Source organism: Citrus clementina, unplaced genomic scaffold, assembly GCF_000493195.1.
Source record: "Citrus clementina cultivar Clemenules unplaced genomic scaffold, Citrus_clementina_v1.0 scaffold_3, whole genome shotgun sequence".
NCBI classification, from domain to species: Eukaryota; Viridiplantae; Streptophyta; class Magnoliopsida; order Sapindales; family Rutaceae; genus Citrus; species Citrus x clementina.
This window is the reverse complement of record NW_006262339.1, coordinates 532,255-554,101: the sequence shown is the minus strand read 5'-3', so window position 1 is coordinate 554,101 and position 21,847 is coordinate 532,255. Positions and strand designations below refer to the sequence as shown.

Sequence of the window (21,847 nt, the reverse complement as noted above, 5' to 3'; positions counted from 1 at the left end):
TGTAGAAACCTCATACATGTATTTAGAACTTCAAGTTATAACTTTTAAAATCATGATTCAAAATTTCAAATTTTGATTTTTAATGAGATTAGAACTTTATGTTGTTATCACCTCTTTGTATTGCAAAATCCAGACTACAATAGTAATATTCAAAGACAAATATATGGAAGAACAAATAACAATTTATTGACATTAAAATAACTTATTAGGTGGCTAAACCAGCGATATAAGCAAATAAATTAAACCAATAATATTAACAAAATAATAGCAATATAGACAATATTAGAGAAACCGTTATATAAATTAAAATTGTTATAAATAATTAAACTAACAAATAATAAACTAACAATATAAAAACATAATAATAGTAAATCATAAAAGAAACAAACATAAATAAATATAAGAAAAAAATTAACATGCATGTGTCTACTTCAAGTGCTTTTTTTTTTTTTTATTACATATGACTATTGCTCAAGAATACAACATATATTATATGAGATTACAACAGATATTTAAAAATCAGATTATTACTGGGACTAGTTTACATATCAATTATTATGAAGTATCGCCCAGATTTTAACCTTTTTAATCCTCTCTAATATTCAAGGGATGTCTGCTCCACTCATATTTCGAAAGGAAGAAAACTGTCGGACTAGTTTACATATCAATTCTTCTGAAGCACTGCTCATATTTTAACCATTTTAACCCTCTTTAATATTCGAGAGATGCTACTTCACTCACATTTTGAACCCTTTTAACCCTCTCTAATACTGTACCGGACTAGTTTACACATTAATTCTTATGAAGTACTACCCAGATTTTAAACTCTTTTAACAATCTCTAATATTCGAGTGACGTCAACTCCACTCACATTAAGAAGAAGACTGCCTTCACTCAAATTGAGGAAAGAAATTAAATACATCTACTTCACTCAAGTTTCCAAAGGTAGATTGCCTTCACTTATTCAAGGAAGGAAATTAAACGCATCTGCTTCACTCACATTTCAAAAAGAAGAAAATTATCTTCATTTATTCGAGGGATGTCTCGAAAGAAAGAAAAAAATAAAACATGTATTGTGGGGCTTCAAACTCATGACCTCACAATTATAAGATTAGAATTCTAATCACTAGGCTTTACCTTGTTAATTGTTTATTATTGATAAGTTTTTCAATTAATCGTCTTGAGACATAATACACATATTTATAGATTATTATTATTATCGGTATTAGTAATAGTCAATAACAACAATAATAATTAAAAAAAAAAAAGGCACCATTAAAGTCTTTAACGAAACATAGAAACCCAGGCACCGGGCCGAAGTGAAGTGACCAGTGAGATTTGAGAAGCACAAACAAAAGAAAGGAAAGACAGCAGTGACCAAGTTGGGGGAGAAGGAAGAAGAATGGAGGGTGGAGCTGCGGTGACAAAGGAAGAGAGCGTCGGCAGCATCAAAACGCAGCGTTCTAAACTGGAAAGCCGAATCGAGTCCCAGCACAACACTCACTTAGACCTCCTTTCGTCTCTCCAAAACCTAGTCCCCGACATTGTCCCTTGTCTCGATCTCTCTCTCAATATCATCTCCAATTTCAACCGCCGCAACTACAACCCTACCCCTCCTCTCCCCGAAATCCCCAAATTGCCCCCAAAGCCCCTCACCGCTGTTCATCTCAGTCAAGGACCCCCCTCCGCAAATGATGATTCTCTCGTACGGTCCCCGGAGACTGGGCGAGATCAAAGAGCGGCAAAGTTTGCTGTTGGTGCTAGCGGGAGTCCGTTGGCTGTTGTGAGAGCCATGGTGGCGCTTTGTCTGTTGCAGCGCGTCCCTTTCAAGCCGATTGATTCCTCGATTATCGCGAGAAAGTTGGAGAGTGACGCCAGCTTGACGTCGTCGGAGAAGAAGGCGTTGAGAGATTTGGGCGGTGAGTCCGGTACCGTTTTGGCGGTGGAGATTGCCTTGAAGAGTATTGCCGACGAAAACAACAACGGCGGCGTCGAGCTTGATGAGTTGTCAATCAGTGGAAAATCTAGGGTTATGGTACTGAGTATTGATAAAGTTCGTTTGTTAAAAGAATTGCCGGAGAGTGTTCCAGTAAAGCCGGATTTGATCGAAGGAGGTGGTGCCACTAATCAGAGTCAAGGGCAAGGAGAAATGGAAATGTACGGCTTCCAACGGCCCCACCAAGATATGTGGGACCCGCACGTGATGTATGGAGGAGCAGCGGGAGGAGGTGGTATGATGGCACCCAGAGGGGGGAGAGGAATGACGGGGAGAGGGATGATGAACAATAGGCAGCAGAATTTGAGAACGGAAGAGGATGATTTGATTGACATTGAAGAAATGTTGAATAAGAAGACTTACAAGGAGTCACAAAGGTCCAAGGCCGGTGAGGAGTTGTTGGATTTGATTCAGCGACCAACTGCTAAGGAAACTGCTGTGGCTGCCAAGGTATTTGCTCTGTCTTTTACTAATTATCACTATTATGTGTTTGTTTTATTCATTTTGTTATTGGATGTTTAATTCTGGATTGGCCTGGTGTTTTTTGATAGTTCAAGAGCAAAGGTGGTTCACAAGTGAAGGAGTATTGCTCGTCACTGACCAAAGAGGATTGCCGACTTAAAACTGGTTCTTTTGCTGCTTGTGAGAAGGTAAATAAGAAGTGTGCTGTTGTAGCTTTGTTAATTCACTTAATCAAGATTTGTTATGTCAAATACGTTTCTGCTGAATGATTGGGTGGTCTAAATGCTTAAATGCTTGTTAGTGTATCTTACTATCTTTTGCCAAGAAAAAATTAAAATAAAATTGGAGGATATGATAATGAGATACTGTTGCTACAGACATTGAAAATTAGTTCATTATGATAAGTGACCGAAAAAATCCTATAAATATGGCTCGATGGCTAGTGACACTAATGTGGAATTGCTTATTTGTTTGAGTTGAGTTCTATGTGAAACTTAGATAATGAAACCCCTGAGTTAATTATATTGGTTGCTTTAATTTTTTGCAGGTTCATTTTCGACGAATAATTGCTCCACATACTGACATTAGTTTAGGTGACTGTTCCTTTCTTGATACCTGCCGGCACATGAAGGTAAAAGTATTTTTTTTTTCTGTCACCAATCATTTTAATCTGATATGACTTTTGCCACGAAGTAATATGTTTGTGTTAGTCCTGACAGACATGCAAGTACATCCATTATGAGCTGGACCCAGAGAGAGATTTACCACCTGCACTGATGGGTGCTGGTCTTCCTCCCCAGAAACCGTTGAAGCCTCAGCGTCCTGAATATTGTTCTGAAGTAGAACTCGGTGAACCACAATGGATTAATTGTGATATTCGTAATTTTAGAATGGACATTTTAGGACAATTTGGAGTTATAATGGCAGATCCTCCCTGGGATATCCATATGGAATTGCCTTATGGGACGATGGCTGATGACGAAATGCGCAATCTTAATGTTCCTGCATTGCAGACTGATGGTCTGATTTTCCTCTGGGTCACTGGACGTGCAATGGAGCTTGGACGTGAATGGTATATGTTTTTGGTCATGTCTATTATTATCATAATAGTACATGGTTAATCATCAACTGTTTAAGATGATCTAGACAGACTTCATTTCAATGCTATGCTTCTTGCAGCTTAGAACTTTGGGGATACAAGCGTGTTGAGGAGATCATATGGGTAAAGACTAATCAACTTCAGCGAATAATTAGGACAGGACGGACAGGCCATTGGCTCAATCATAGTAAGGAGCACTGCCTTGTTGGAATAAAGGGAAATCCAGAAGTAAATAGGAATATTGATACTGATGTCATTGTTGCTGAGGTTCGGGAGACAAGCCGTAAGCCAGATGAGGTTTGTTGAATTCCATAATTTTTTATAATTGATCTACCAATTCTGTTTTCTCTCTTTGAAATAGTTGTGTCTATTTTCTGTCGGCTTGAAACAGATTGATGGCAGTATTTCATTCTATTTTATGAAGTGAATAAATATTACTTCTGCTTATTGTTCCTTATCTCATTCATAATTTAATTAATCTAATGCATTCTGGCAGATGTACCCTATGCTGGAGAGGATAAGTCCAAGGACAAGAAAGCTGGAATTGTTTGCTCGCATGCACAATACTCATGCAGGGTGCTTTTTTCTTGAAATCCTAGTTGTGCCTTTTATTTTATTTTATATTTTATGCTTTAATAGTACACTTATGCATTGTTGACACTGGTTTTGGAAAATATGACCAGTCAAGCTCCAGCTCCTGTTGGTGTAGCACATTGCCATTTTAAGCTTCATTTCTTTTACTAACTACTAAGTTTATTACTTTTAATCAGGTGGATGTCACTAGGCAATCAATTGGAAGGAGTTAGGTTGGTTGATGAGGGCCTAAGGGCAAGGTTCAAAGCTGCTTACCCAGAGGTGGTGGTGCAGCCCGCCTCCCCGCCTAAAGCTTCTGCAATGGAAATAGACTCAAATTCTAATCAAACGAGAAGTCCTTTTGCAGTTACAGAGCAGCCCGTAGCTCCTGAGGTTTCTTCCTACTCTTCTGAAGACAGGGCAATGGCTGTCGATGCTGATATGGTCAACTGATCCATTGGCCCAATCAAAGAATAGAATACGATGGACTGTATTTTTGGTGGTTTAGAGCCCAAATTTCTAGATTTTTTTCCCCCTAATTTCCATTTTGTAAAAAGAATACAGGAAACTGCAGGAGAGCTTGTAAAGTTGAGCAGTTATAATGGTGGAAGAAGAAGAAGTAGAATACCGGCTTTCGTTCTTTTTAATTTTTCTATTCATATGTGAGATACAGCTGTTGTACCCACAGCCACAGAGATATCTAAGGAGAAGCTGTCGGCACAGCGGCTGCCAAATATAAATTAATGGGAGTGGAAATCCTTTATCGAGTTCTAGCTTCTCCGTATCAGGCTATCTTTGTTTTGAAATTTGAACTTACACGGCTTAACCTAAACTTTCTCGTTTTTGTAACCTGGAAACTGAGGCCTTTTCTTTTTTTTGGGCCCCTTATTAAAAGAAAAGTGCGGAAGGGGAACCGGGAAACTTTCTTTTTAACAAGTTGATTGACTCTTTGCAAACAGATGCATAGAAATAAATAAATATTGAGCAGCAACAGGCAACAGTTTTCCCCCGTTAGACTCGACCACAAAAAATTGAAAAAAAAAAAAAAATTTGCTTTCTCCAGCTGCAGTAGTAAAGATTTACAAAATAAAAAATATCATAACCAACAAAATAAAATGAAAAAGTATGAAACAGTAATATTTGTATATGCTGCTGCTGCTGGTCACATGATGCCGCTGAGAATGGCACATGCTGCTGATCCAATGACAGCTGTGAGGATGCCTGAGAAACTTAGTGACGGTGAAGAAGAAGGCGGTTGTGGGATTGAGCCAAAAACAGTGGGATAAGAGGGTGCAAAATCAGGCAGCGCACTGGGACCATAAGCAGGAGATTCAGCAGACACATTCCCAACCGTGAAGTGCAGCTTCTGCTTCTTTTGACAGTGCCCTGGTTCTCCACTAGTGAAGTAAAAATTCCCTTCTTTAGTAATGTTAAAAAGAGAGTTGCCATTGTTCATGTACAATATTGGATCTTTAAGTTTACATGAGTCGTAGGATTGCGCAGTGACTTGAATCACCGAATCTTGACTTGGTGGGTACAAGAATACTGCAAAAATGGAAAGCATACATGATTTGATAATGAGTAAATAAAAATGAAAGATCAGAACATTAAAAAGGAGATAAAAGAAGAATGGGAACTTACAGAGAGAATCTCCAATGGCAAAGGTATGATACTTTGACCATTTGGCATAGACGAGAGGATTTGCTGAGGTGGGAATGCCCCAGCCATCTAAATCTCCAACCTTGTACTGATGGCAGAAGCTTTTGGTTTGCAGTTGTAACAACAACAGAAGCTGAAAAGCAAACAACAACTGGAACCTTGGGCTTCTAGGATTGGCCATCTTTCCTGCTCTTTAAAGTCGATTGCTTCTCTCTTTCTCAAATTTAAGAGTAAATCAGGACACTGGAGTGTGGGCGAAAACGAAATCGAATGTCTCAAGAGTCGAGAGTCAAGACAGACTGGCGGAAACAAAAGAAAGACTAGTTGAAGGCTATTTTACCTGAATGCCCTCTTCAACCTTTTTTTTCTTCTTTTGATTTAAAAAAGAACTATTGAATATTTGCAAATAGGAGATTGGATCCAATACAATTTCATAAGGCTAAGGATAGAAAGGGAAATTACTTATATGTCAATAATGCCACATGGGCCAGTTGGATGGTCATGGGGTGTTTCAATTTTCATGAAATGTATAGTTGGATAGATTGATTGACGCAGCTCATGATCATGCCATCATGTGAGACCTGTCTCCTCTCGCATGGATAGTGGTTTAAGAATGTCATCTCTAATAATTTTGGAAACCAAACACTCCAGCCTCTAGTGGGAGTCGGAGAGCTTCAGACTTCATTAAGAATGTATATGGCTTTGCATTAGAGAGTTGGTAGACAAATAAAAAGATTCATCGTGGTGAAGCTGAAAATCTAATTTAATACATTTCAGAATTATCTATGTATCTAGGTAGACGTGTGTACATATATTTTTGAACCTACAGCATCAGAAGATTTCTATCATTAACATCTGATGAGATGGATACACAGTAGTTAAAAAATTGCAATATCTGTAAGCAGGAGGTCTGGCCATCTTTTTCACCTGGCGGTCGTTTCTGAATATGAATTCACTGCCATATGTCCTTGTTAATCAGATTGCAATCCTTAGAAGGAAAAGATGCCCAGTTGCAACCTCAATTTTAGAAGGTTTATTCCACAAAGTGAATCAGACATTCAGCGGCTCAGCCTCTCTATCGCTCTCCCTTATTGCTGTCCAATCTTGTGATCCTGTAACAAAATAAGTATATTTGTAAAGAAGCTCTATCAGTACAAGCCTCATTTCTTCCGGGAAGTTGAACCTACTGACGTTGAGCTTAATTGAGCAAATAGGAATCCCAGGGCAAACAGGGAACTTACTTGACTTTTGGCTCTCTGCAATCCCCTCAAGCCGCCTCTGTAATACAGATGCTATGAAGAGGAAAATCGAGCACATACCAAACATGATGGTGATGGGAAATGCATCAACCTTCAAAAAGATCAAAACCAAGTTTTAGAAATAGAGGGAAGAGTAGTAGTACTACCTTGAAGCCTTAACTTGTTCCTACATCTTTTACCAATCAGTAATTGCTTTGGTCCCCTTCTCAGGTTGGTTGAGGTTTCAAACCTCCAAATATCACGGGAAGGTTTATTCAGCCATGTTATAGAAACTTTGATCTCACTTACTAATCATAGAATCATCCCCACCTAAGAATTTTGATACGCATAAATTAATGTATAAAAACAAAACACTGATCAAAACTCACATTGTACAGCACAATGCATACGAAGACATTGAGAGGAATGCGAAAGAAGTTCATGATGGTGCTCCTAGCCTCCTCAGGGATGTATTGGGACCTCATCTTCATGATAGATGGCCAGAATATACCCACACAGGCCTCAAATGTGCTGAAGCCAATGAGCTGAAGGGACCCAGATAATGAGATGCCTCCACCTCTTACATCAGGAGGTGTTTCCAAGAACTGTTCAAACTCACGAAACAGTTATTACATGGTTAAAAAACCGACAAAAAGATAAAATCATAAAACAATCCACTGCTTACATTTGTTAAGATGGGAATGAGGAGGGAAGCTGAAGAAATTATAAAAACAATCTGCATATAGCTCTCAACTCTTAGAGATGAGTGGGCCAAAAGTCGTGAGGCAAATGAACTGCCCAGCATTGAAGCCAGCATGAATGTTGCGAATATGAACCCATGTGGAATTTCCTCATCATTTGGACTAAGAGCAGGAGTCCAGAGGAAGACAAAGGTGTACATTGAACCTTCAAATAGGGACTGTATGGCTCCCAACAGTGCAATTCTCTCATCTGCTCCGACATGGAACGTGATATTAATAGAACTTTCAAGAAAATCAAACAATGGAAAAAAGGGAAAGAGAGAGAAACAAGGATTAAATGAGTCCATTTGACAAAAAGGTGCAAGAGAAACTAACAAAATGATTGAAGGAGACCAACAAAATGATTTCCAAGAGAAACTAACAAGTGCAAACAGGAAAAGATAGAAGAAATCTATAACATAGTTCACTCATAGGTAACCTTCAATGCAAGAGGAGTTGGAAGAAATAACAATCAAGAATAATATACGACTGAGATCTAGGGATAGACAATCAGCAGATCTGTTGGTATTTGTTGCATGAATAAACCTTTTTTTATCCATACAGTACAACTAGAAGCACAATTATAGTTGGTTGCCTGCACAGTTGAAAAGGCACTAAGCTTAGTGTACAAAAAAAGACGAGATGGAGATTCACCCGAAGCAATGGCAAGAGCAGCACCCTTGAACTGAGCAAGCAAGTTCTTTTTTTCAGGGTCTCCATAGTTTTCGGTCCATGATGCCAATATGATCACCATACCGAAGGCAAGAAAGCATGCAGCCGCATCAAATGGAGCAACAGGACCCAAAGCCAGAGTATCAACTAGTAAATTACCAAACAACCCAGAGATAATAGCAACTAATCCGTTTCCAAGAAATATGGCCTTGGAGAATGTTTCTGACAACCATTGCTGATCAAAACCCCTCTGAAAAATTCAAAATGAGCAATTAAAGTTCATGATGCTTTTAACTTTGTACAGAGTGCACTGAAGGAGCATTTAACCCAAACATTAAATATTTTCAGCATATCAAGTTTATTTAAGGAATCTTAAAACTATATTAGCTTATAGAATAACAAATTATTAGCAGAAAAGTCCTGCACCTTATTGTGTTCTGCAACAAGCCAAGACTCAAAGGCTGAAAAGAGCAGAGAAGTGGCGATGCCTCCTAATATTCGTCCCAACATCAAAATTTTGTACTCGGAAGAATGTTTAGTGACGCAGCTCAGCATATAAGTTATACAGTAAGTCACACATGCTCGCTTCCGGCCCCTAAATAAGGCATACAATTGAAAAAAAAAAAAAAATCCAAACAGTGGTTGATAAGCTACCTTTATTTATTTATACAACTTTCCAATTGAATGAATGCAAGATCTTACTGTTTGTCAGCTAGGGATCCAACAAGTGTTCCGAACAACATAGAGGATCCAAAACCAGCTATAAAGAGCTGTCCAATTTCCCCCTTGCCAAATCCATACGTGCTGTATAGGTAGTAAACATACGGACCCTGCAACCAGTCTCCGGCTATTGCCAAAACCAGTTCAGCCAGCTTTTCGACAAAGACAATTGATAAAATTCATACATAATAAACATCAACGGCGGCAACGCCTCACAATTAGATTGTTGTTTCAATTGCATTTTAATTTCTCACAAGCAACTAATCCATTTAGCACGTTAAATGCAATGGCATTATCCACTATGCCGATGTTGAAGATCCAAAGTCATCATGCTGACATTCAAAATAAGCATTACATACCCGCCAAAAAAGAACAGAGGAGGCCCCCATTATTACAAGACTCACAAAAAAGTTTTTTTTTTCGTTTGTTTTTTGAAAATAACGTTTAACATAGATCAAAAGAAACAAAAGGCATTGGCGTAGAAAAATAAAAAATAATAATAATAATTAAAAAAATTAATAAGAAAGTAAATTAAGAGATTACCCATCATAAGGGAATAAACGATGATGTAGTTATTCATGAAAGAATTGAAAGAAGAGGATGTGCCGATACGGTCTTTACTACTCTTGCTCAGCTCCATGGCCACCACTAGTGCTGCGAGACAAGCAAAAACAACAAAGTAAAACGACTCCATTCCTCTGCTTCTGTTTTTTCTTATTTGAAAATTTTTCCTATCTCTATCTCGCAGAAGGATTATATGCAATGCACAAAGAGGTGAGCGGGTGATAAAAGCGTTCAAAGGGACTTGGCAATTGGCATCAACCAAGAAACTGACATTTTGGTTGTGGCGTAGAGTGTAATGAGGTGGGCATTTTTTGTAAATCAAGAAAGAATATTAACGGACTACTCTCTGTTTCATGATTTCCCGGGGATTTTGTTTTTGTTTTTCTCTTTTTATTTTATTGTCGTATTTAATCATTTGAATTTTTCTTTGATTTTTATTCACTAGTTGACACGTACAACTAATAATATATTATAAAAAAAAACATGACACTCTTGTTATTATGGTAAATTTATTGGTTAGGTACCGTTTATTTCTTGAATTAGAGTGAAAATTTCGATAAGCGAGAATCCTCAAATTGAGAATATAGAGTGAGAGTGAATTGTTTCAAACGATAATTTTTCTTTTATTTAAACAATTACAGTTTTTAATTACGAATATTATTGTTTGACTATTTTAAGAATTACAATGTATCAAATAATTATAAGAAGTTTTATGATTTATTTATTTTATTATTATATCTTTAAAATTTATAATTTTACAACATTTTTATCAATATCCTTAGATGACTAGTTAGTTGACTAATAAGATCTCAATTTTATCCTTAAAAAAACTACACAAATAGAATTATCAAATATTATTTTCATAGATCCAATGGGATTACTTTTTGCTGCTTTATATTTTTGAATTATAGTATTGTAATTCTTTGCATGTTATGTTTATCTTTTTTTAACAGAAAATACGCTCTCAACTACGAGTACGAATGTACGATGCTTTGGGCTGACACGAAATGTCTCGAATGTAGGGTCTTCATCCTACTTCATTTATTAAAATAAAGCATGCTCTGGTCTTGGGGGAAAATCCTATCCGTATCAAAACAAATGGACGCTTCATAAACGACGTACTAAATACATTATTAGCAAATCGAAAGCAAACGAATCCTCCATTTCAACTTTCTTTCAAGAAAAGAACATTTGCAGTACATTTACGTTCATCTGCAAAAGCAAAACTGGGCCAAAACACCGATGCAACATGCGCAGCACCAAGTACAACAAAGTGAAACGTTAAATGTTGGCCGATATTTTGTTTCTACTCCACTGGAACACCACAAAGTAATTTGTCAATGCAACGAAGAGAATATCTCTTTCAAACCAGAGACAGAACAAAAATCAATCCCTTAAAAAGAAGTCATCAGTAAATAAACAATTCTCACATCCAAACCCCAAAGATTGATTTTTTTAAGTCATCAGTAGAAACCTCAGCTTGAGCTTATCAAGAAAGTTGGTACTAAAAACTTGAGATTACAGAAACATAAGTTGTTGATGATTGATAAGATAGATAGCATTAGCATGCATTTCATCTCAATCTCATTGATATTTTTCATTCATGCACTACCCACTACTATTCGCTCCAGTACTTGTCATCAGCATCTTTAATCCTTTCCCTCCAAGCATCATCATCATCATCATCGGCATCATCCGTCAAATTCATCTTAAATCTTGCCACGTCCTCCACAGCCGCACTTCTAAACAGCCCCACGTCAACGGCACCGGACACCATGTGGTATCCACGTGACTTCATCTCAAGAGGTCCATCATGAGGCATAGCAAACCCAGCCAAGTAAGCCTTGCCACCGCCCAAAACCCCTTTCTCCGCCACCCTCATCATCTCCCTCACCTTCCTGTGCCCTGGGTCCCACAAGTACCCCATACTCGCACTCAAATCCAACGGTCCCATTTGCACGCAGTCAACCCCATCAACCGCCGCGATGTCTTCGGCTCGCTTGACGCCTTCCTCGCTCTCCACCTGGCACATAATCAACAACTCCTCCTCGTAATTACTCAAGTATCCCTCATCAATCCCGTAACCGGACGCTCTCACCACCGTGTGAGCGGATCCCCGCACTCCAGAAGGCGGGAACCGGCAATACGACACCGCTTCCTTGGCGGCTTCTGGGGAGTCAATCATAGGGAACATGACCCCTTGTGGGCCCAGATCGAGGGCCTTTTTAGCCCAAGTTGGGCAACTTTCAGGGAGCCGCAGAATGGCCGGCGTCCCCGTGGCGGCAAGAGCGTGAAGGCAAGCGAGAGCATCGGAAATGCCGCCAGGGCCGTGCTCCATGTCTACGACGACGAAATCGTAACCGGCCAGGCCCGAAATTTCGGCAAGAGTTGGGGAGAAAGAGAGGAGGAAGAGTCCGTACAGGGTTTCGTTGCTTTGGAGGCGATACTTGAGTGATTCGGGCGAGGGTGATGGAGATGGGGAAAGGGGATCGCCTGGCGACAGATCCGAGGGTGAGCGTGAGACTGAGGGGGTCAATTTCAGTTTTGGGAAAACGATTTTCGATTTGTTGCCGTTGAGGGTGAACAAGGGTGCTTTTGGAAATGAACTGATTTTATTTTGTGCAAGCTTGGCGACAGTGGCGGCAGTGCCGGAGCCCGAGCAAGTGAGCGTGGTCATGGTTGCTTTTGTAATTGTCTCAGTTTCAGTTCCGCTCAGTTCGTCTTCGTCAAGTGTGAAGGCGGTGGGCTCTCTGATAGTGATCCACTCATCTGTGTATTTTTTGTTACGAGGTTGGCCGAAAGATTATTAGTATTGGATTTGGAGACCTATACTCAAATCATCATCGTAATAGTAACTGACCAAGTGATGACACGTGTGCACTAGTGGATTTAGCAACGTTGAGCAAGCTGCGTGCTCTCGTTGGTTACCACTATTTGCTCACAAAAACTTTTGACGATTGCGGAGAGAATGAAATGGAAAATGCAAGTGCCAAAGTTCCAGGAACTAGCAAACATTTAGTTCGATCAAATGTATGAATGTGTTCAGACAAAACTATCACATTAGAGTGCTGTTTTAGACAATAAATTCAGGTGACTGAATGAATACTTGTTACGAATATGATATTTTGAGAAAAACGCCAAAATTGCAGCAACAACTTGAAAGATCTTTGAATAGAAACTGTGAATAGTTAATAAATCCGGTAATGCAATTTTTTTCCTTTTTTGTGCTGTTTAGAGCTTCAAAGCAGCGCGAGCCATGGCCAATGCACCTCCATAACTTTTATTTCCACCAATGAAACCACTCATATGGACAAAGACACAACCTGGTATCCCCGCCTCCTTTGAGAGTTCATCATCTCTCAGACCTTGCCACTGAGCTGGAAGAGGCTTCCGGCTCTCGAATCTATCGGGGGACACTGCCACAGCCTGCACCCGCCATTGTTTGCCCCTGTCGTCCTGCATTTTTTTTTTTTTTCATATTTTGCATTTTGGTAAGTTAATTGTACATTATCTCATTTTATGCCACAATTTATTCTGCAAACAACTTTGAATCAAACTAGCATCTCTTTTGGTGGTGCGGAGATGGAGACCCAGTATGTGAAGGATATCAGTTAATACCTCGTAAAGAACATATTTAATAAGAGGCTCAATCTTCATCTCCTCCTCAAGCTCAAACAAGTGAAGCTTCCACTGCAGGTACACAATCAAATAATATAGCATGCATAAGTTGTGCTCAATTTTGGAGGCAAGGCAAGTAGAACAAAATTATACTCAAGCACAGAGAGATAGACAAGCATGTCTACTTACAGGACAAAATCTTTTCAGAACCATAATTTCACCACTTGGATCATAATCATATCTTTCTCCAATACATTCCATTACAATTGATCGTGCTGGTAACCATGATCTAACATAAAATCGAACAGTCTGAAAATAGGAAAATGTTAAATGCATGAAAGGATTTTAATGGTTGAAATGAACAAAGAAGAAACACCTACATACGGTCTACTCAGGACTGAGGCCACAATGACAAAGTACATTATATAAATAGAACAAGAAATCAACATAATATTAAATTTCAGAAGAAACTCACGTCCAGAAACTCTTTGCCAGCCAGATCCATTCCTTGTTGGAAGGCTTCATTCTCCCTCTCCGCTGACTGATCAGGTTCCGTCCAATCCAAATTTAGTTTCCCCACCCTAGAAGACAAATTTGTATTATTCACATATCTTGGAGGCTTGTCTGTGTCATACTGATTGATTCCGTTATCAATAGCATCGATTGCCTGACAAAAAAGTGAAGAAAATAAAATCATCAATCGGACGTTTCTCAAATGAGTTAGACAAATAAAAAAGCTACATCAATGGAAAAAGTCGAGTAAAGATAAGGAAAAAGATATAGCCCAATATATTTCGTTGCTCCCAGAAACACTTAAGCAAGCAACCAATGCCCAAGAAACAAATAAAACCACCCAGAAAACCACACCCATTAGAGAAAATTCTCAAAATTAGAATCAATTCATCATGCCAAGCTGCCACTGTCTTATCATGCAGCTTATAGTTCAAAAAAATATCATTTTAGTTGTCATTGTTACTTAACACTCAACTCCTTTCCAAAACACCAAAAACCAGTACATGGAATAGGGAGACATTAACAAAGCACAACCACGCACATACTAGAAGTGCAGATTTACTACAATTCAATCTATATAAAGAGGTGCTAAAAGATCCTCAAGCTAAAAGAAAGGTAATCCGAGGAGTCATTAGAAACAACAGAAATCAACTCGCGAAACAAAGGACAACCTGAAATAGGGAAGAACTTCCTGAAAACAAATAACAAACTTGGACCATAAAGAAAAGCAACAGCTTCTTAGAATATCCATAAGATTGCAATAAAAGTATAGTGAATCTGTAAGCAATTGTGTAAATAACAAAATTGAGATATTCAGAAATGAGTACCTCCATGAAGTTCTTGTAAACAGCCAAAAATAATCGATGCACGTCTGGATGCCCTTCATCAACATTAAGTTCCTTGGCTACTAACTCCTTTCCAAAATGCTGAAAACAAAATAAATTTCCATGGGCCAAACTCAGTTACCAGCCAAGAAGACAGATAAACTGCCACAAAAATCCCAACTTTATGCCACTGCTAGTACCCAATTTGAACAAGCCAAGTACCAAGTAATTGAACAAATTACTACCTTATAAACAAGACCGGCACTACTAAGTTTCGTAGAGAACCCGTGTCCAAAAACCTCTTCAAAACCTTTCTGGTGATGATCATAACGATCATTACTGGGATCATACACACCTCCAACATCAAGCACCGCATCAAGATCATCCAACACCTGCATCCCCCAAATCAATTCATAGACACACATCACACTGGATGCTAACAAAACCACAAACTAAAAATCCTAATAACCACCAGAAAACGAAAAACCCACATCAAATTATTCCCAAAAACAAAACTTTAGTTCAAATGACATACTTTTAAAAAATGAACTTTAATATCATAAGAAAACCGATTTTTTTTTTTTTATGCTTTTAAGTTACAAGCAAATTAAAGTGAAATGGGTTTGGATTAAAAGGACCTTGGGGTCGCGGGAGCGGACTATCTGGGCGTTGAAGAACTTGTCAGTGAGGCGAATCATGAAGCAACCAAGCGCCTCGTCGCAGTGGAAGCTGCCGTTGTGGGTGCCCACGCGCTTGAGAGGGGTTTGGCTGGGGGATGAAGTGGAGTAAGCAGGAGAAGAAGAAACACCGGTGCCTGCCATGGCTATGATAGGGCGATTGAAGAGGTTTTTGTGCACGCTGAAGAAGAAGAGCTTCTGGTTAAACCCTTTGGTTGCGCTTGCCAGGGACGACAACATTACAATGAAATAACTCAACTTTATATTTTTCTAGTTTCACAACACAAAACGACCGACCGTGTCTTTTCAACTGACTTGCGTTACCTACACATATAGGGATGGCAATTCTACCCGTAAATTTGTAAATTCTTTCAAATTCACCCGTTAAAACTCGTCTGTTGTGGGTAATTTTATCCGTTGCGGGCGAGTTTAGTATTATAAATTAAAATCCGTACATGAATGTGGGTGGATTTGGTATTAATCTTATATCCGATGGATACCCAAATGGATATCCACCAAACCCGTAATATTTTTTTCAAATATTTTTAATTTAATTTTAATCAAAAAATGTATAAAGAAAATAATGTCATTAATTAAATTACCAAATAGCCAAAAGCTCCAAAGTTGTGTATGTGTGTATGTGGCCTATATCCTATTCTAAAGTCATAATCTAAAGAAAACTAAAGGTATTTTCCTTCGAATTATTATTTGAAAATATTAATCTTAATTATTATTATAGGCATTGTGTTGGATGGGTGCTTATGAGGTGAATGAAATGAATATATTCTCTTGGAGCTTGTTTTAAATGATAATATGAAATGTAATTATTATTTTTAGATGCTAGTTTGTGTTTTTTAAATAGATTTGTGTAATTTATACTTAAATTTGAGAATTTGTGTTGAATTGATGTGGAAATTTTAATTTTTCATTTACATTATTTAAATATAAAATTGAATATGTTATATGGAATTTGAGATTATTATTATAAATTTATATATTAAACATTTGTGATTTTAAATACGAAAACCCACAAAAAATCCGCTGGATATCATTGCGGGTTTGGTAATTGTTAAAACACGCTACGGGTGGGTTTTTGTAAAAAAATTAAAACCCGTTGTGGGTTGCGGGTGGGTTTAGTAATTTAAATTTTGTGCGGGTTTGAGTTTGGTAATGGCAAACCCGCTGCGGGCGGTGCCCATTGCCATCCCTACATATACACAAGGCCACAAGGGGTATGGCTGTATTGCGAAATCCCAAATGATAATAACTATTTTATGTTTTTAGGTTTATTAAAATAAACTTCTGAAAAAAAAAAGTTTATTAAAATTAAATTAAAAAAAAAAGACTCGCAAAGATAATGACTATATTACCAATCAAACTAACTTAGACATTGAATGAATGCCCGGGCAATGATTTACCAGTCAAATTAATGTTTCTCAATATCTGAAGATTATTATTAACCCCATTATGATAATTTACGATTTCATAATATTCTTAGGGGCCACTTAGGTGGAGTCAGCTATTATAACCGTACGTAAGGATTGCAAAATTGTCCGCGAAATCATAAATTCACTTAATGTGGGTAATTTTTTGAATTTTCTACCGATTTAATATTCCAAACTTAAATTTATTGTAGGTTGCGAACAGATTTGGTATTGATAAAAATCCGCCGAATGCTTGGAGTATATACCAACCGATATTTTTTATTTTAATTATTTTATGCTTTTAATTTTAATCATAAAAATTAAGTAGTTAAGTAGTTATATTTTTAGCACTAATGAGGAACTATTTTAAGGGAGTAATCGTGCACCCTTAATTTGTCATTATTATTATTATTTTTTCGCTGAGAAACAGAAAGGGAGAAAATGAAAGCATAAATGAGCCGCTAAAGGAAACCAACTGATGAGCAGCAAAATCACTACACAGCCAGAAAACAAAACTACTGAAATTGCTTTCTGATAAACAAAACGCCGTACGATGCCCACTTCAGTTCTTTGTTTAAACCACAGAATTGTCTTCACAAGAAGCCCTTGCAACACGAAATTGTCTCCAGTATGCCCAAAAATCTTTCGTAGAATTCTTTCCCCCACTTCGATTACTAGTTCTGTAATCCTGAAATGCAACAGCGGCAGCTCAGAGGAGAGGGAAACAAGTGATGGGAATTTGAAGGATGCATTGACCCGTATGGTGGACCAGCGAGTAGAGGAACTATTGAACAAGGAAGAGAACAGAGCATTGCTTGATGGGTTAGAGAAGGCCTCGTTGAGAGTGGAGATGGCTAAGAAAGAGCTTGCTGAGATTGAGAAACAAGAACTTGAGGCTAAGCAAATGAGGGATTATGTTAATAAACTTGAAAGCAGAGCCTTTGAGGTATGCGTATGCATGTTTCTTTCTCCATTCACGCACCGTGGTATGTTCCTTTTTGCAAGAGAAACCAAAAAGATAAGAAAGGGCCAATTTTCTAATTTCATTATATGTTTTTAAGCTGCTGCTGCCAAATGCTACTCAAATCAATTTTGTATCTCATCGCACAGGGTGCATATGTGGAAAAGAAATGCAAAGCTTTGCAAAGTTACTTGATTGATCTACAAATATTGTTGCTCTAACAAATAATTCATATTGTTCCATAGTGATGAAAGTATGCAAACTAGCTAAGTTGACGAGACATTATATAGGCCCAAAGGTGTATGAGTCAAAAAGAATTATGCTGTTGCTGTATTAGGTCTTCTTATGATGTTTGGTTCTAGGCTAATGCTGTCTGTGATTTATAATTTTGTGTGAAGATAGCAGAATGTCAGAGGGAAATTGTAGAAGCAAGAGCCATACTTGATGAAGCAGCACGCTCTTTGTCACAAAATGGAAATGAATTTCGAGATGAAAGAAACTTGGCAGAGAAAGAGAGCGAAGGAATTAACAAAGATATAGAGAGATGGGAATCCATAAAGGCAGCTGCTATATCAGCACTTGTTGGTTCCCTGGCAGGGCTTCCCATCTCCTTCACTCAGGTGACAAGCAGTTCGCAGCTTTTACTCCCTTTAGCAGTCACCTTTATTAGCTGTGCATTATTTGGCGTTACCTACCGGTATACAATTAGAAGAGACTTGGATAACATTCAGCTAAAAACAGGGACATCTTCGGCTTTTGGCTTTGTTAAAGGTACTTGCACAACAATTGGTTTTAATATGAGACACTAAAGCTGTTGAGGATTGATATGAAGATTGGATTTTAATTGCAGGTCTTGCAACACTGTCTGGAGGACCACCATTAGAACCAAACACTGAGAGCTTCTTGTCACATGCTTTTGATGGTGCATTGTACGTCTCCCAGAACCTTCTAATCTTTATCTTTGCTGCAGTTACTCTGGATTTCTGCTTCAAGACACAGGTTTTAAGTCCCTATCCCATGAACAAATCAGCTTCAAGGGCTGATGCAAGTTGAAGATTAAATGTTATTACAGACTATTATTCATATAAAATGGATATCATTGAAAAGTTATCGCTTGTTTATATGTTTCTATTTGGAAATCAACAATATGAACCAAATAAAATAAAAATGTTGGCAATTTCTCTTAAATGACTTCCCACCAAGTATTTAATCCACTTCTTGAATTTGAAAGGCAAAGCAAAAGTATTTAATCCACTTCTTTTTTCCGACAACGGTACCATAAAAGGAAAAAAATTGCATCTTACGCCATTAGTGGCATTTCATTTTGCAACTACGATGGCCAAACTAAATGCCAGATATTGCAAACAGGACCTCGAGTGTCTAGTGTTTACTTTTCTCATCATCGTCACTACCTTCATTCATGTGTTCTGGATTCTCAGATGGCTCTCCAGGAACTCCCCATCGGCGCAACTCATTTCTTGATTGTTCTCCAGCAGATGGCATTTTCATGTCCTCTCTTTTTGTCCCCTTGATATAAGAAGTTCTTCTTATCAGTTATTAAAACAGAGATTACCAAGCAAGAAAAATAAACCCACTTGAGCTTCAAGAGACTAGTACCTGCTTTGGAATTTCTTGATGCTCTTCCCCAGGAGTATTTTTCTTTCCAGTTATTGAAGAAATATACTCTGAAGCCTTGTTAAATAATTGAAAACCCTGAAGATCACCATTTCTGATACTTGCTTCTAGCTGCAAACAAAAAAGCATCACATGCCACTAATTATTTAAGTGTCTTCATTTGATTCAGGTGATATGTTTTCCTCAATGTCTAATCTCAAACCTTGTACTAAATATATGATGAAAACATGTCATTTGTCTATCTAATTCTCATAATAAGTTCTGTGGAGGTCTTCAGCAGGTTTAATTAAAAACTTCCAACAAGGGGATAAGGAAAATAGGCAAAAAATGCACCTGAATATGAACAATGCAGAAAATAATGCTAGCAATAGGCAGCCAGCCCTCCTCCGGGGATAGCGATAAATTCGACCTATCAAAATCAAAGGAAAATTATGTAATCAAATTCATGAGTCCATGAAGTTACATGCTTATGTCAATTGTCACAAATATGTACTACTATTAACAAGAAATATCTGAAGTTTCAAAACACTGAATTCTATCCTTGACTCATGCCCAGTTGCCCACAAACAAAGAACAATGATCTTTTAGTTCACGTTGAAATCAGAAGAATGCAGGGATGTGGCATGCTTAGTAAACACTTTGCACAAAAGGAAAAATTACAAAACAGGGAACTTCACTGAAATCCTTACAATCACAAACATACCATGACTAGGACCTGAAGGATCAACAAGAAGAAAACATAATGATTAAGGGGAGACACCAGGTATAGGACAGCCAGTTTGTAATTCCCTCACAAGTTAGCATTCTCTCAAATTCACAACCAACACAATAAAATTTGTTTTGGGATTCAAATGGTAAGGGTGTTAATTTAGTATAAAACCCAACCAAAATAATAATAATAATAATAATAATAATAATACTAATACAAAAAAAAATCTCTCAAAAAAAAAAATACTAATACTAATAATAATTTGTCTTTGCAGCATGAAAGTTTCTTCACTAACATCACACAACCTTGCATGACAGAAAATTGTGTGATTTTGCTTATCATTCTTTAAAATAGCAAGCCGTGTTAAATCACTGAAACTCCATCAAACCTAAAACACCACCTAAACTCCAACTGCATCAGTGCTTTTCCTTGAACATCACCAATATATCTCATTAATTTTGCTATTAATATAAAGAAAACGCAATGCAGTGGATTGATATACAACAAACTTGAATTCAATTATAGTACCTCAGATAAGGAACCAAGTATACAAGAGAGTACACAGCATATCGCCTTTTCCCAGTATCAAGCCACGCAAAAACCCAACTCTGGAAAGAGAAAAAAGGGGTTAAAAAAATTAAATAACCGTACTAAAATATATTTAAAAAAAAAAAAAAGCTCACCACTCACCAGCCAATTAAAGTAAGGAATAAAGCTAATGATGCCCATAACAGCAAATCTTGAATCCGTAGTAGAATCAAGAACCGAATCAGCATCCTCTTCCTTGCCGGCTGGAGACGCAAGAACCAGCGAACTTAACATACAAGTTCCAATTGCAATAACAAACGGCGCGTCGTCTGAGAACTCTGCTCTGCATGTTCCCCTATGTTTTAGCTTCATCTTTCTCTGAAAAAGGAAAAAAAAAATTAATAATTTAAAAAAGATACGAAAGGATAGTCCAGTTGTTGTTACCTTGTTGAGAATTCTGTAATGGGTGGGATTATAGAATGGTTTAAGGTTTAATGGTGGTTTCTTTAATAAGAACAAGGTTGAACAAGAGATGGGCACTGGCGTCTGAGTTAGAGTGATCATGGCTTCTTGCAATCTTTTTCAGCAGCAGGAGCGAGGGGTTTATGGTTTTATAAGTTTTAATTATTGTTGGTTTTTTTTTTTTGGTTAATAGAAATTTTAATTATTGGTTTCGTTTCAAGACTTCGAGCCGGAATCTCGGTGTCGGGCTCTCGCGCGCTTTGGGAGGCGTGACAAAACGTACGTATAATAACTTACCCGGGTATTTCAAGTCGGGTATGTCCACGTTTCTTAATACTTTTAGATCGGATTCGGACTTTACCTAAAAAGTTCGAATCCGGCTCCAGTAAATACATAAAAAATTAAGAAATATATTTTATTTTCATTAAAATTTAATCCACTCATAACTTATATTTAAAATTTAAGACATAATATATTTTATTAAATTTTTATAGTACATATCTCATTCGACATTTAGAAAGTACCAAAAACACGACATATAAATTTAGAGATCCAAAAGACTATGCTCAATTTCTTTTGTAACCTGAATACATTATATTTTTTAAAAAAATATAAAATTAGAGAATAAAAGGTCTACACTAAATGATAAGAAAGTCAATAAAAATAAATAAATAACTAACTAATCTACCATATTCATAGCTTAGAGAGTATAATACGTTGTCGACTTTATTCATTTGGGCCATAATCTATCATGTCTTAAATCTCTTGATGTT

The 21,847-nt window shown here is 37.5% G+C and overlaps 7 protein-coding genes across 8 annotated transcripts; 2 read left to right on the top strand and 5 right to left on the bottom strand.

The window, feature by feature from the left end:
* The first annotated feature begins 1,259 nt into the window (after positions 1–1,259).
* On the top strand, positions 1,260–5,179 carry LOC18047552 (putative N6-adenosine-methyltransferase MT-A70-like). The gene is made up of 7 exons (XM_006439185.2): positions 1,260–2,446; positions 2,548–2,646; positions 3,006–3,089; positions 3,178–3,530; positions 3,638–3,854; positions 4,054–4,133; positions 4,328–5,179. Exons 1-7 carry the CDS (start codon positions 1,403–1,405, stop codon positions 4,581–4,583), a joined length of 2,133 nt encoding a protein of 710 aa, XP_006439248.1. The 5' UTR covers positions 1,260–1,402; the 3' UTR covers positions 4,584–5,179.
* A 41-nt stretch (positions 5,180–5,220) lies between these two features.
* Positions 5,221–6,157, bottom strand: LOC18047551 (mavicyanin). The gene is made up of 2 exons (XM_006439184.2): positions 5,772–6,157; positions 5,221–5,675 (listed from the first exon to the last, which is right to left on the bottom strand). The coding sequence occupies exons 1-2, from the start codon at positions 5,968–5,970 to the stop codon at positions 5,293–5,295; spliced, it is 582 nt and encodes a 193-aa protein (XP_006439247.1). The 5' UTR covers positions 5,971–6,157; the 3' UTR covers positions 5,221–5,292.
* A 378-nt stretch (positions 6,158–6,535) lies between these two features.
* On the bottom strand, positions 6,536–10,081 carry LOC18047550 (molybdate-anion transporter). The gene is made up of 8 exons (XM_006439183.2): positions 9,703–10,081; positions 9,142–9,286; positions 8,866–9,034; positions 8,422–8,689; positions 7,713–7,978; positions 7,417–7,632; positions 7,031–7,139; positions 6,536–6,901 (listed from the first exon to the last, which is right to left on the bottom strand). The coding sequence occupies exons 1-8, from the start codon at positions 9,851–9,853 to the stop codon at positions 6,840–6,842; spliced, it is 1,386 nt and encodes a 461-aa protein (XP_006439246.1). The 5' UTR covers positions 9,854–10,081; the 3' UTR covers positions 6,536–6,839.
* A 785-nt stretch (positions 10,082–10,866) lies between these two features.
* Positions 10,867–12,648, bottom strand: LOC18047549 (2-keto-3-deoxy-L-rhamnonate aldolase). The gene has a single exon (XM_006439182.2). It carries the CDS (start codon positions 12,398–12,400, stop codon positions 11,342–11,344), a length of 1,059 nt encoding a protein of 352 aa, XP_006439245.1. The 5' UTR covers positions 12,401–12,648; the 3' UTR covers positions 10,867–11,341.
* A 70-nt stretch (positions 12,649–12,718) lies between these two features.
* Positions 12,719–15,642, bottom strand: LOC18047548 (UPF0160 protein). The gene is made up of 7 exons (XM_006439181.2): positions 15,317–15,642; positions 14,924–15,070; positions 14,682–14,780; positions 13,817–14,008; positions 13,531–13,650; positions 13,342–13,413; positions 12,719–13,179 (listed from the first exon to the last, which is right to left on the bottom strand). The coding sequence occupies exons 1-7, from the start codon at positions 15,593–15,595 to the stop codon at positions 12,955–12,957; spliced, it is 1,134 nt and encodes a 377-aa protein (XP_006439244.1). The 5' UTR covers positions 15,596–15,642; the 3' UTR covers positions 12,719–12,954.
* Positions 15,643–17,186: 1,544 nt separating this feature from the next.
* Positions 17,187–18,558, top strand: LOC18046908. The gene is made up of 2 exons (XM_024189940.1): positions 17,187–17,725; positions 18,139–18,558. The coding sequence occupies exons 1-2, from the start codon at positions 17,333–17,335 to the stop codon at positions 18,547–18,549; spliced, it is 804 nt and encodes a 267-aa protein (XP_024045708.1). The 5' UTR covers positions 17,187–17,332; the 3' UTR covers positions 18,550–18,558.
* A 40-nt stretch (positions 18,559–18,598) lies between these two features.
* On the bottom strand, positions 18,599–21,347 carry LOC18046907. Of its 2 annotated transcripts, none has more exons than XM_024189941.1 (7): positions 21,057–21,347; positions 20,775–20,990; positions 20,613–20,692; positions 19,709–19,784; positions 19,358–19,486; positions 19,153–19,267; positions 18,599–18,723 (listed from the first exon to the last, which is right to left on the bottom strand). In XM_024189941.1, exons 1-7 carry the CDS (start codon positions 21,174–21,176, stop codon positions 18,689–18,691), a joined length of 771 nt encoding a protein of 256 aa, XP_024045709.1. In that variant the 5' UTR covers positions 21,177–21,347; the 3' UTR covers positions 18,599–18,688. The 2 variants fall into 2 exon arrangements, with proteins under 2 accessions (XP_024045709.1, XP_006439239.1); XM_006439176.2 differs by having other exon boundaries at positions 18,676–18,779.
* Between the last annotated feature and the right edge of the window lie 500 nt (positions 21,348–21,847).